This window comes from Lepidochelys olivacea, assembly GCF_965140295.1.
Source record: "Lepidochelys olivacea isolate rLepOli2 genome assembly, chromosome: 7".
NCBI classification, from domain to species: Eukaryota; Metazoa; Chordata; order Testudines; family Cheloniidae; genus Lepidochelys; species Lepidochelys olivacea.
Genome location: NC_140417.1, coordinates 103,210,422 through 103,224,437, shown reverse-complemented (window position 1 = coordinate 103,224,437; position 14,016 = coordinate 103,210,422). Strand labels below are relative to the sequence as shown.

The 14,016-nt window shown below is 40.0% G+C and overlaps 1 protein-coding gene across 2 annotated transcripts in view; it reads left to right on the top strand.

Moving 5' to 3' along the window:
- The window catches only part of DOCK1 (dedicator of cytokinesis 1), a 552,328-nt gene that overhangs the window by 76,282 nt on the left and 462,030 nt on the right, over window positions 1-14,016 (top strand). The window contains exons 11-13 of one of the 2 annotated variants that reach the window (XM_084632948.1): window positions 3,811-3,883; window positions 6,429-6,571; window positions 10,093-10,218. In XM_084632948.1, coding sequence (XP_084489074.1) covers window positions 3,811-3,883; window positions 6,429-6,571; window positions 10,093-10,218 — 342 coding nt within the window. The remainder of the gene's footprint in view (window positions 1-3,810; window positions 3,884-6,428; window positions 6,572-10,092; window positions 10,219-14,016) is intronic. The other variant, XM_084632949.1, reaches the window with a different exon arrangement.

The following is a 14,016-nucleotide window of genomic DNA, read 5'->3' as shown; positions in this document are numbered from 1 at the left end:
TCTTCTTAGCTTTTACATAGTCAGAATTCACTGTAAATAAGAGCTGCTTTTAGTATTGAATAATGGTTCCATGTTTTTGTCAGCATTTTGGTAAGGGGGAAAAAACAAGCTACTAAATCTTTTGTGTGTATCTTAGATACATATGTTACACTGGATGTAATTTCACTTAGGAAGGAAAAATCAAATGCACAACTACAAAATGGCGAATAACTGGCTAGGTGATAGTACTATGGAGGGTATGGTGGATCACAATTGAATATGAATCAATAATGTGGTGCATTTTTTAAAAAAGGCTAATATCGTTCTTGGCAGTGATAAACAGGAGTGTTGTATGTAAGACACTGGTGAGGCCTCTGCTGGAGTACTGTGTCCAGTTCTGGGCTCCACATTTTAAGAGAGATGTGGACAAGATGGGAGAGTCCAGAGGAGAGCTACAAAAATAATTAAAGGTTTAGAAAATCTGGCCTATAAGAGAAGGGTTTAAAAATCTGGACGTGTTTAGTCTTGAGAAAAGAAGACTTGAGGGAAGACCTGATAAGTCAAATATGTTAACAGCTGTTAGAAAGCGGACAGTGATCAGTTGTTACCAATGTCTACTGAAGGTAGGACAACAAGTAATTTAATCTTGCAAGAGAGATTTAAGTTAGATATTAGAAAAAAATTTCTAATTATAAGAGTAGTTAAGTTCTGGAATAAGCTTCCAACGGAGGTTGTGGAATCCCTATCATTGGAGGTTTTTAAGAGTATGTTGGACAAACACCTGCCAGGGATGGTCTAGGTTTATTTGGTCCTGTTTCAGCATAGGGGGATGGACTTGATGATCTCTTGAGGTCCTTTTCAGCCCTACAGTTTTATGATTCTGTAGGATTCTGTGTATAGCATCAGGTATTTTAAAACCTGAATGGAAATGTCCAAATGCACTGTAGCTTAGAGTTTAAATCAGATTAATTCTCTTCCTGTGGAATATACTACCTTTTAAAATGTTTGAAATGGCAGAGCATCAACTGGGCTAGAGATTATGAAGTCACTCAGGAATAAGTGATTTAGCTGGTTATGAACAAAAGGCAGATACTCAGAATTATTAAGGAGAAGGTGCAGAGAGATGAAAGGTCAAAGAAATCACATGATGAAATTGCTCAAATAAAGTGGAGAACACAAATAACTTAATTGTTGACTGCATAGTTACATGAATTCATCATATGCCCTGTTTCTGCTACCCTTTGTAATTACTTTCAGAAACAAACTACTTTGCCCTTAATAAAAACACAAGCAAAAGGAAGGCATTTTTTATTAACACACACAGTTGTGCGAGAACCATGTATGTTAAGATAATATTTTCCAAAATATAAGTTATAAGTAGGCTTCTAGCTCACATGGCGTACACAGTGAGAAGATTTAAGCATTGATTAGTTTAGGTTTTAATGGGCTCTTATTGACATTAAAACATGCACCAGGGAGGTCATTTAAAAAAAATTCTCAAGGCTTTTGACAACTAAGGGCTTGTCTACATGGGGAAGTTAGTGTGCAATAAGCTCGGGTGTGAATGTAAAGCACACTGGCTACTCTGTGCCAACTCCCTGTGTGGACACTTTTTCTGTGCACTAAGAGTGCCTTTGTGTGCAATAGTTTAAGGCACCTTGGGGGTGTCTTAAGAGGGCCCTTGGGCTGTTTAGCTTAGTCCACAGAAAGTGTGTCCACGTGGGAAGCTAGTCCAGAGTAGCAAGTGGGGTCCTCTTCCTTATATAGACGAGCCCCCAAAGTTCCTTACTATTCTCTACCTATTCCTTATAGTAAAGGGAATTCTGCACATGCTGAGGTAACCATATGTTGAAATTCAAATAAGCTCTACCTTTCCCTGTTGTACTCTTAAATACAGTACAGCAGTTTACAGCAAATTAAGAGAAATGTTCAGATATACAATATTTCATCATGTTCATTTAGACTAATATGGAATTTCCCCCCCCTTCTAATTAAAGTAAATTTATATCCCTTCAGTGGTCTAGCCACTACAGAGCAACATAATCACAAAAACTTGAGGAGGTATAAACTTCCCAGGAGGGCGTAATGGTAATAATGCACATAGAATCTGAAGACCATGACTGCTCTGTGTGTTCGTGTTCTTTTCAAGGGTGGAATTTCATGGCTGGTTGTGTCTGAATGGCTCTGTTCACCAGTATTATGCCAATGATCTCCTAGTTCCTATATAAATCAAACAATATCTTGATATAAAGGCCATGTAACTTTTGTTTGACACAACAAAGAAGAACGTTGGTGGGCTACTATCTTTCATTTTATAGTACTATTCAAGGAACATATGGCAGTGTTACTAGCCAACCTAATGTCATTTTCTGCAGATATAATTTGTAAAGCAGTGACATGATTTGTTGCTATATACCCACAAAATATTATATGAACACTGTCATAGAAGGATCCTGAGGTGAATTATTTCAAAGAAGGTTTATGACCTTTCCTACCTCCACTCATCCTTGCACCTGACTATGCCACATCTAAGGGCTATTGAAAATTAAATATAAATTTGAAGACTAAAATATTCTCTCTCTCTTTCTCAAATGAAGAAATAACTTCACTAATAGTTTTCTTCATCAGGCCAGGCCCTCGATTAATAAAGTGGTGATTTGTATTGAAATTTAGATCCCTGGAGGCAATAAGCTTCTTGGTTGTTCATGTTTCAGAGTAACAGCCATGTTAGTCTGTATTCGCAAAAAGAAAAGGAGTACTTGTGGCACCTTAGAGACTAACCAATTTATTTGAGCATGAGCTTTCGTGAGCTACAGCTCACTTCATCGGATGCATACTGTGGAAACTGCAGAAGACATTATATACACGGAGACCATGAAACAATACCTCCTCCCACCCCACTGTCCTGCTGGTAATAGCTTATCCAAAGTGACCACTCTCTTTAAAATGTGTATGATAATCAAGGTGGGCCATTTCCAGCACAAATCCAGGTTTTCTCACCTCCCCACCCCCTTCCAAAAACCACACACACAAACTCACTCTCCTGCTGGTAATAGCTTATCCAAAGTGACCACTCTCTTTAAAATGTGTATGATAATCAAGGTGGGCCATTTCCAGCACAAATCCAGGTTTTCTCACCTCCCCACCCCCCTCCAAAAACCACACACACAAACTCACTCTCCTGCTGGTAATAGCTTATCCAAAGTGACCACTCTCCTTACAATGTGCATGATAATCAAGGTGGGCCATTTCCAGCATAAATCCAAGTTTAACCAGAACGCTGGGGGGGGGGGGGGGAGTGGGTAGAAAAAAACAAGGGGAAATAGGCTACCTTGCATAATGACTTAGCCACTCCCAGTCTCTATTTAAGCCTAAATTAATAGTATCCAATTTGCAAATGAATTCCAATTCAGCAGTTTCTCGCTGGAGTCTGGATTTGAAGTTTTTTTTGTTGTAAGATAGCGACCTTCATGTCTGTGATTGCTTGACCAGAGAGATTGTAGTGTTCTCTGACTGGTTTATGAATGTTATAATTGGTTGTTCATGTAAGCAGAAGTTTAAAATAATGTCACATGATGGTACATGTGACAAAACAAAAGCTTGTATCCACATCTACTAGTAGCTTCAGAGGATGCCATTTATTTCACTGATGTGAAAATTGAGTCTGTATTTGAAACATGAACCTATGCTGCAAAAGAACTATACTGGTTTTATGCCATTGTTAATTTCTTTCATTAGAGATGAAGTGACGGTAGTACATTGTTTGTTTGTCTCTCCCCTAGCCTGCCTTTGTTGATCAATTTATTGCAGTAGCTTTGTTTTTTATTTCAGTAATGGATGTAACTGACATAATTACTGGGAAAGTTGATGATGAGGACAAACAACACTTTATACCATTTCAGCCGTAAGTATATGGAATAATGTAAGCATTGTCAGAGGATTTAAGGCAGATTAAATGTAAAACTCTTTTCAATGTCAACTTTTGAAATTGATCTTACAGTCCACTAATGTTATGTAGATATTTTGAAGTGGGTAAATTTGCTACAGATTGGAATTTTAACACATGAGTCTTAAATGTATTTTTCCCCCCTTCTTAGTTCTTCACTTATTTATTTGGAATGTATGGTGCCAAAAAAAAAAAAAAATTCACCCATTTCTAAGTGCTTTCTTAGCTTCAACTTTAAACATGTCTTTTCCATTTTTGTGTGTGAAGGAGCCTGGAACTAACTAGATGGGCCCAGGATTTTTGAGATAGATGTTTTAAGCTTCTTTCCTTTATATGTTACTGGTTCCAGTCTAGTCAAGGTTGGTAATGACCAAAAGCTATTACTGTCTGATGGATGTTAAGTGTCCTGTATGAAATGAGTTGGTTGTATCACATGACTGTCCATGTCACTAAATCACCACCATAATTGGCAGATAATTAAAGATAGAGAAACCAAAGAATGAATGGGCATGGGAACTGAAATAACTCCTCATACGTATAACTAGTTTTCCAGTGAAATAAAAGGAACCACTATGCCATGTGAAACTTCATAGTGTTATCAGATATTTTTAAGATTAAAAGAAAGCACTGAAATGTACTGTCAAAGGTCAGACGTAGATTTTACTTTGGATTTCTTAATTTGTTTTTGTGGTTTGAGTAAGTCTGAATGTTTGTATTTGTGTGTATGTGGATAGGCTTTCTTCCTTTTTTAACGAAAAAATAGTAGAAGTGTGTGCTTGCTTACTATTAACAAAGGAATTAAAATGTGTGGGGATTTTAAAGATTCCAACTTTAATATCATAAAATGAGGAAGGGGTAGTGGGGATAAAAAAAGTACATCCCCATTAAAATATGAATACTCAGCTTTACCATTGTTGAATGCAGTGTTTTTGTATTGTGGTGTTCCCAGGATATGAGAGACAGAAGGTGGGTGAGGTGATATCTTTTATTGGACCACCTTCAGTTGATGAGAGAGACAAGTTTTGTCCAATAAAATATATTACCTCTCCCATCTTGTCTCAGCTTTACCATTGTAAGAAATGTAGACCACAATGCTGTTATATAACTGAGTTCCCTTTTGACTTAATCTACTCCTAGATTTCGTGAGTGTTTTTTTATAAATCTAGAGAGCAATAGACTAACATAATGTAATATCAAATAACTTCAGTATGGAAACTAGGTCTAATTAAAAAGTACAAGAGTTAGCAGGGATGTTTGGGGAGCTTAACAGAAAATTTGGGATTGCAGAATCTATAGAAAGAAATCAGGTGACTAGCACTATGTGCCGAATGGCTCTAGTCCTGGACACTTCATATTTGTATTTCATGATAACAGTGGAATTTGTATATAAGACATAATAGTCTGTAGAACAGTAACACAGTTCTGTAGTTCAAGGAAAGTAGAAGCTTTTAAAGAAGAATGTCCTTGTGAGATTTATTTATTGTAATTAAACAATGACAGTGTGGAAGTATGCACAGAAAATGAATCGTTGTGGATCAAAAAGTGGATGCTAATGGAATGTTTAGCTTTTTGCTCCATTAAAACTGATTTATAGTGTGTTTATATACAAACCAGCTTTTGAAAAGGGTGTGCAATATGTTTTTGTTGTGTTTTTTTCTTCAGTAAATTAAAATATTCTTCAAAGTATACACCAAGAATATGAGTAATGTGCAAACACACAAAGAATAGCTTTGTCGTTGTTTCCAATGTTGACTTAAACACTGTGTATAAGAGGCATATTTTCTTACTCATTTCATGCTGTGCTTTTGTTGTGCTACATGCAATTCTGTTTTCATATGTGTGTTTGTTTGTATTCATTCACTGGCCACCAACACAACAGCTGTCAGAAGCACTTGGCAAGACTGGTGTGGTACTTAAGTGACATTTGTAAATGTTGTATTTCATTTATAATTTTCACATTTTCTTTTCTTCACCTAGTATAACAAAATGATGGATTATCTGTTTTTCTTCCACTAAGCCATTTCAGTTAAATTTAGAAGTTTTCTCTTCTGTAAAATCCATCAAACCATATACACTACCTCTTAATATATTCAGTTTGTAGAAGCTGTCCTGAAGGTTGCACAGAATTAACATACTGTACATTTTTGCAAAATCATCCCAATTGGATTCCAGTATTTAACATGGGTCTCTCAGGAGATCAGTGTTCTTCTTTACTACTATACATGCTATTTATTGGAAGTGGGATTGGGACCTGACACATGCATGTTTCTGTTGGGAAGGGTAACATAGGATTGCTTGACTTCTCTTGAGCAGGTCAGCATTTTCCTGATTAATGATCTTCCTATGTCTTTCTTGTTACCTTTCCTGTCTTTTGTCTTGCGTTGACTAATAAATACTCTTCGTCACAACTATGATATGATCTTTTGTGTTCCCTTGTTACTGTGACTTCTGGTTTTCTGTGACCCTTTGTTTCCTGGTGTTGGTCGTCATGTGCATCCTCCAGGCTAGCATTGGATGACGCCATTCGACACAAGCAGCTGAACATATCATCCCGTTTTTCACCCAGGGTGGCAGGGGAGAATGATTTCCTTCAGACTGTTATAAACAAAGTGATTGCTGCTAAAGAAGTTAACCACAAGGGTCAGGGTAGGTACTGTTCTTTATGTAAACTGGAATACAAAATATATCCTTGCTTCACACCATCTGACTATTTTAATTTGGACTGGAGGATTCATTTTTTTTGTTTGCTTGCTATTGTTTGGTACCAGAAAAGACACCTGTCCTGTTTTCCCCCCGCCCCTGCTTCTTCCTCCTTCCCTCCCTCCCTCCCTCCCTCTCCGTGCCCCCTTTCCCCCCGCTTCCGTTTTTGGGAGTATTGTTATCCTACAGATTGTCTTCTGTCCTTCTTATGCAGTGGTTGGCCACTTTTACATGCGTCTGTATTTCTGCCCTATCCACTCTTGTATGTTTGTGTATTGAAAGCAATGACTTCAAGAACTGGCTTTCATGCCTTTGAACCCTGGCACGCCCTGGGCCCATCAAAGGGATGGGGGGAGTGTTCCTCTCCCCCCATTTTTCTCATTTTTTCCTATTAGCAATTGTAGTCAAAGCAGTTGGTCTGCTGTCAATACGACAAGGCAGTTACTCTCCTCAGAACTGATACCAACTTGTGTTTTGAGTTTGTAAAGGAGGGCTGCAAAATAAACAACACTGTTAATTACTGTCTATAGGTTGAACAGATAATTCAGTGTATTCTCTACTGACATAAATATAAATATAAAAGATATATACTAGTTAAAAAAAAATTAAATGCATTCCAGCCCTATTGCTATATACTTGATTTGTTCTTTTTCTGGGTCTTGGATTAACTCATCATTGTGTAAGTAAATGCAGAATCTCAGTTTACCAATTTTCTCTTGGCACTGTTTTTCTTCTATTTATAAAGTGTCTGAGCAAAGGGTTTAAAGAAAATACACTTCGATCACTCATATACTTTAAATATGAGAGAAGTGTGCATAACATAACTTTTTCTATACAATCGCAATATAAAGAGGAGAATGGGTTTTGTTTAAGAAGTTTTTCTGCTATTTTGAACTGCCACTCCAGCCAATATTTGTAGGGAGGTATATTATTACAAGTTACTAAATTGTAACTTTCTTAAATTTACTTTTGGATTCTTCATCTGTAAAAATAAAAAATTAGTGGATGGGAGAGTACTTGCTGCGAGTGCACAAGTTGCTGATTGTGTTCTTATCCTGTTACAAACATTATGCATTCGTTTTTTTTATAAAATTTGCTTAATAGATATACCGTTTTATTGTATTGCTTCTTTTTCTTTCACTTCTATAGTTGCCTTTGTTATTATTTAACTCTTATACTTCATTGCAATGACCTCCATTAAGGAGTCTGTTTACCAAGTTATCGCTCATTGATATCTGAGATTCCACAGTTCTCATCTGTGCCATAGCACAGGAAGTAATTGCATGGTGTCTGTTGGCAAATGCTGACATTTTAAAGGCATCGTTGAAGTTTTCAGAACGGTACATACAGTACAAGTTATACTTTCCTAGGTTATCCCCATAGATGAAATGCAAAAATGACCTCACCGCACATGAAGCGGTGGGGCCGTTTGTTTGGCTTGTTGGAGGAAGCATGTTGCTCCTTGCAGGGTTAGAGAACCAGAGATACTTGCTACACAGGCAGGCGGCTCCATGCCTGGTTAGTGTTGGGAACACTGATCCATCCTTCCCACCAGGTGACCAGTGTGTGTCTGGGGGAAGCTATTTATGCCCTCATGTACAATAAAAGCCTATTCAAAAACAAAAACCTGAACCAGGCTTAGCAGCACCCACCCTTCCTCTCATGGAAGTACTTGAAATACCAGGTTTTGTCATGATCTGCTGTGGGCATTAGGACAGTTACTCCTTTCTTGCGGGACTGGGAAGGAATATTTCCTGATGGCCAGATTGGCCAAGTCGAGGTGGGTTATTTGCCTTCTCTGCAGTAGGTTGGGAGCTGAGGGGGAAGGGGGAGGGGGTTATGATGATGCAATTCATTGTTAGCTTGTGGCGGATGTCCAGTGCAGGTACTCCTTAGGGAGTGGATACAGTGATCAGATCAAATGGGAAAGTATTTAAAAGAGGTATCCTTTAAAGGAGTGGAAATGAGAGCTGTTCGGGTCTCCTGTGACTGTTACGACAGGGAGTCAACCCCCATCCCCCAGTAGTCACCCTTAACCCTCATTTGATGGAGGAAGAGGTGTGCTGAGGTCCCAGAAGCAGGTTGCCTGGTGACCAGGCTGGGTAAGGGGGTGGACTGACAGCAGCCCGACCTCACCCCTCCGAGGTATGTAATCAGGCTACAACTTTAGCCCTAAAAGTCTGGAAGTACCCAGCAGGTAAAATTTTACAGTACAGGTAATTCCATAACCGTTTACATACCTCAAAAATTTTACCTGCTGGGTACTTCAGACTTTTAGGGCTAAAGTTGTAGCCTGATTAAAATGCATCCAGAGTCTCCTGTCCTCCTCCTGGCATAGCCAGATAATGTGCACTGGGGAAGAGTATCAGAGTTGGGGACATCTTCCTCAGTTACTTGATACTTTCTTCTCAGATCTTCCATTCTAACTAATGCTGCCCCTTGTACTTTTCCTATGAAAAGAATCAAATCCTTTACTGTCTCATTTGGAAGATTTATGAAAAATCAGAGGGCAGGCGTAAGTTGCAGACTGATGCTATTGATGGTTTAATAACCATTTTCTGAATTGAACTAGCTCTTCAGTTACTGAGGACAGCTTGGATACTCAGTGACACCTATTTTATCTTGTTCAGTGCAAAATTTATGTAAAAGGTGCTATAGCAGCTCCACAGTGCAAACTTCACTGCGCCCAATTAAGCACTGAAGATTCCAACATCTTCCTGCCTATCCATACTCATGTTGTATGGTACTGCAAAAACTGTTTCTACGCTGGACTTAAGTTTTGTTTTACTGAAGCCCTTCTTCAAATTCTGTTTTCTTAGATTTGAAAAAGATGATCCCATCCCACCCAATCAGCCATCATGCTTACCAAAATATATTCTCCTGTATGAAAAGAGGAAATTCCTTCCTATCATTGCCATCTATTAACATGCAATAGACAACAAACTGCTAATGGATTGCATTATGCTCTCCAGAGAAAAAATAAACGAGGGCCCTAATTCTGGTACTGTGTGTGTCTGCATGTGTGAGAGTGTGCAGAGCTGCACCTACGTAGAACCCCATTGACTTTGTGTGTGGGCACAGGGGTCTGTCTGCCCTTGCGCACGCAGTTGTGGAATTGTGGAATCTGCTACAAGGCATTGTGTCGGCTACATGAGCCACATCCATTATGTCTCCAACACACACACACACACACGATTTCCAGCTTTTCTATCGGTTTGTATTGTTTGCCTTAAAATCTGTTCTAATCAGATGTACCCTGTGCGTTCTAGCTATAGTTCTGTTTCAAAGTTTTTCTTAAATAATTATTTCTAATCTAGTGTTGCAAAATGTAAATGCTTTGCGGGCAAGGCGTAGTGACTTTTATGTGCATTGTCTTTCGAAGTTCATAAGACTCTCTTTTTTTTTTTTTCTGTCTTTGTTTAAAAAAAAATAGAAAATATGTCTAATAATTACATTTTATGCTTCAGGTTTATGGGTGACTTTGAAACTTCTTCCAGGAGATATTCATCAGATTAGGAAAGAGTTTCCTCACTTGGTGGATAGGTCCACAGCTGTGGCTCGGAAAATGGGGTTTCCTGAGATTATTATGCCTGGTAGGTGTCAATAATTGCATTAGGATACTAAGAGCAAAATTGGGCCTGCTGCTAAAGTTCATGCTTTTTAGGGGACTTATTCCTTCACCCACTTACTTCCCTGGTCCCTCTCGCATGAGCAGAGAGCAACAATACCCGAAGTCCAAAGGTGCAAACAATTCAATGTTTATTGGGGTGAACTTCCAGCAAGCTTGATTCCAGTTTCTTCCTTAGTGTCCCCCTTCCCAGCTCTGACACCACAGAGCCTTACACCTGTGTCCCTGTTCCCATTCCTGCCCTTAGCCAAACATGATTCCAATTTCCTTACCCCCATTCCCTGTTCCCATTTTCCTCTTTAGCAAAACATGATTCCAATTTCCTTACCCCCATTCCCTATTCCCATTTCCCCTCCCCACACCCACCCACACACCCACTCACTTCCTGATTGACTGCAGACTATATAGTAAAACTTGAGTTCTGCTTAGCTATACCTTAACCAATCATTTTCCTGAAATTTAACTAACCCATCCTAACATATTGTAACATGATTATGTAACCAATTATATCCCACCACCTTAATTAGTTTACACCCAGCAAAATTAATTATACAGCAGACAGGAACAATCACAGAACCAGACAGAGATTATACAGACAAACAACAGCAAAGTGGGAACTATAATGACAAAACAATACAGAAGTGAGGATTTCACATCCCAGCTATTGATAAGTGAGTTCTTGCCAGACAGGATACTATCAAACTAAGTTTTCTTTTACATATTCTAGGCACTTCCCTGTCTCTGGAGGTGATAGGCACTATCAGGACAGGATTGTATTCCTAATGGCCCAATCGCACCTTATTTCAGTGTGACTAGTTTGGAATGTGAGGATGTGACCGTTCACTTCCCAGCTTATGGCTGCCTCTGCTGCTTAGTCAAAGGCCTTAGCCTAAGAACAGGGCCTCAGACTGTCACAGTAAGAGTAGGACCTTACACTGGCAGACAGTGATTTTGATTTTTTCTTTTATACCTCTAACTAGCCAAGTGATAAGAATACACCTAAATTCATAAAGTACAGGCCTTTGCAGACAGGCCTGAATATCTATATCCTAACAGGTTTCAGAGTAACAGCCGTGTTAGTCTGTCTTCGCAAAAAGAAAAGGAGTACTTGTGGCACCTTAGAGACTAACCAATTTATTTGAGCATGAGCTTTCGTGAGCTACAGCTTACTTCATCGGATGCATACCGTGGAAACTGCAGAAGACATTATATACACAGAGACCATGAAACAATACCTCCTCCCACCCCACTGTCCTGCTGGTAATAGCTTATCTAAAGTGATCATCAAGTTGGGCCATTTCCAGCACAAATCCAGGTTTTCTCACCCCACCTCCCCCACCCCCATACACACACACACTCACTCTCCTGCTGGTAATAGCCCATCCAAAGTGACCACTCTCTTCACAATGTGTATGATAATCAAGGTGGGCCATTTCCTGCACAAATCCAGGTTCTCTCACCCCCTCACCCCCCTCCAAAAACCACACACACAAACTCACTGTTCTGTTGGTAATAGCTTATCCAAAGTGACCACTCTCCCTACAATAAGAAAAGGAGGACTTGTGGCACCTTAGAGACTAACCAATTTATTAGAGCATAAGCTTTCGTGAGCTACAGCTCACTTCCTCAGATGCATCTGAGGAATATGCATCTGATATGCATCTGAGGAAGTGAGCTGTAGCTCACGAAAGCTTATGCTCTAATAAATTGGTTAGTCTCTAAGGTGCCACAAGTCCTCCTTTTCTTTTTGCGAATACAGACTAACACGGCTGCTACTCTGAAATCTCCCTACAATGTGCATAATAATCAAGGTGGGCCATTTCCAGCACAAATCCAGGTTTTCTCACCCCCCCCACCCCCATACACACACAAATTCACTCTCCTGCTGGTAATAGCTCATCCAAAGTGACCACTCTCCCTACAATGTGCATGGTAATCAAGGTGGGCCATGTCTAGCACAAATCCAGGCTTTCTCACCCCCCCCCCCCCCCCCCGGAAACACACACACACACACACAAACTCACTGTCCTGCTGGCAATAGCTCATCCAAACTGACCACTCTCCAAGTTTAAATCCAAGTTTAACCAGAACGTGTGGGGGGGTGGGGTAGGAACAAGGGGAAATAGGCTACCTTGCATAATGACTTAGCCACTCCCAGTCTCTATTTAAGCCTAAATTAATAGTATCCAATTTGCAAATGAATTCCAATTCAGCAGTTTCTCGCTGGAGTCTGGATTTGAAGTTTTTTTGTTGTAAGATAGCGACCTTCATGTCTGTGATTGCGTGACCAGAGAGATTGAAGTGTTCTCCGACTGGTTTATGAATGTTATAATTCTTGACATCTGATTTGTGTCCATTTATTCTTTTACATAGAGACTGTCCAGTTTGACCAATGTAAATGGCAGAGGGGCATTGCTGGCACATGGTGGCATATATCACATTGGTGGATGTGCAGGTGAACGAGCCTCTGATAGTGTGGCTGATGTTATTAGGCCCTGTGATGGTGTCCCCTGAATAGATATGTGGGCACAGTTGGCAATGGGCTTTGTTGCAAGGATAGGTTCCTGGGTTAGTGGTTCTGTTGTGTGGTATGTGGTTGTTGGTGAGTATTTGCTTCAGGTTGCGGGGCTGTCTGTAGGCAAGGACTGGCCTGTTTCCCAAGATTTGTGAGAGTGTTGGGTCATCCTTCAGGATAGGTTGTAGATCCTTAATAATGCGTTGGAGGGGTTTTAGTTGGGGGCTGAAGGTGATGGCTAGTGGCGTTCTGTTATTTTCTTTGTTAGGCCTGTGCTGTAGTAGTTGACTTCTGGGAACTCTTCTGGCTCTATCAATCTGTTTCTTCACTTCTGCAGGTGGGTATTGTAGTTGTAAGAAAGCTTGACAGAGATCTTGTAGGTGTTTGTCTCTGTGTGAGGGGTTGGAGCAAATGCGGTTGTATCGCAGAGCTTGGCTGTAGACGATGGATCGTGTGGTGTGGTCAGGGTGAAAGCTGGAGGCATGTAGGTAGGAAAAGCGGTCAGTAGGTTTCTGGTATAGGGTGGTGGTTATGTGACCATCATTTATTAGCACTGTAGTGTCCAGGAAGTGGATCTCTTGTGTGGACTGGACCAGGCTGAGGTTGATGGTGGGATGGAAATTGTTGAAATCATGGTGGAATTCCTCAAGGGCTTGTTTTCCATGGGTCCAGATGATGAAGCATCAATATAGCGCAAGTAGAGTAGGGGCTTTAGGGGACGAGAGCTGAGGAAGCGTTGTTCTAAATCAGCCATAAAAACGTTGGCATGCTGTGGGGCCATGCGGGTACCCATAGCAGTGCCGCTGATCTGAAGGTATACATTGTCCCCAAATGTAAAATAGTTATGGGTAAGGCCAAAGTCACAAAGTTCAGCCACCAGGTTAGCCTTGACATTATCGGGGATAGTGTTCTTGACGGCTTGTAGTCCATCTTTGTGTGGAATGTTGGTGTAGAGGGCTTCTACATCCATAGTGGCCAGGATGGTGTTATCAGGAAGATCACCGATGGATTGTAGTTTCCTCAGGAAGTCAGTGGTGTCTCAAAGGTAGCTGGGAGTGCTGGTAGCGTATCCTAACAATTACCACAGATAATACAATATAACTATCTGAATCAAATCCATAAAATAACTAATATTTTGGTACATAATTATTTTTTTCAGTTTATATTAAGTGCCTCAAAAAAATTATATTGATAATTTAGTTGCAAAGTGAGAGACATTATGGAGTAGCTGTACTCAGACAGTAGAGC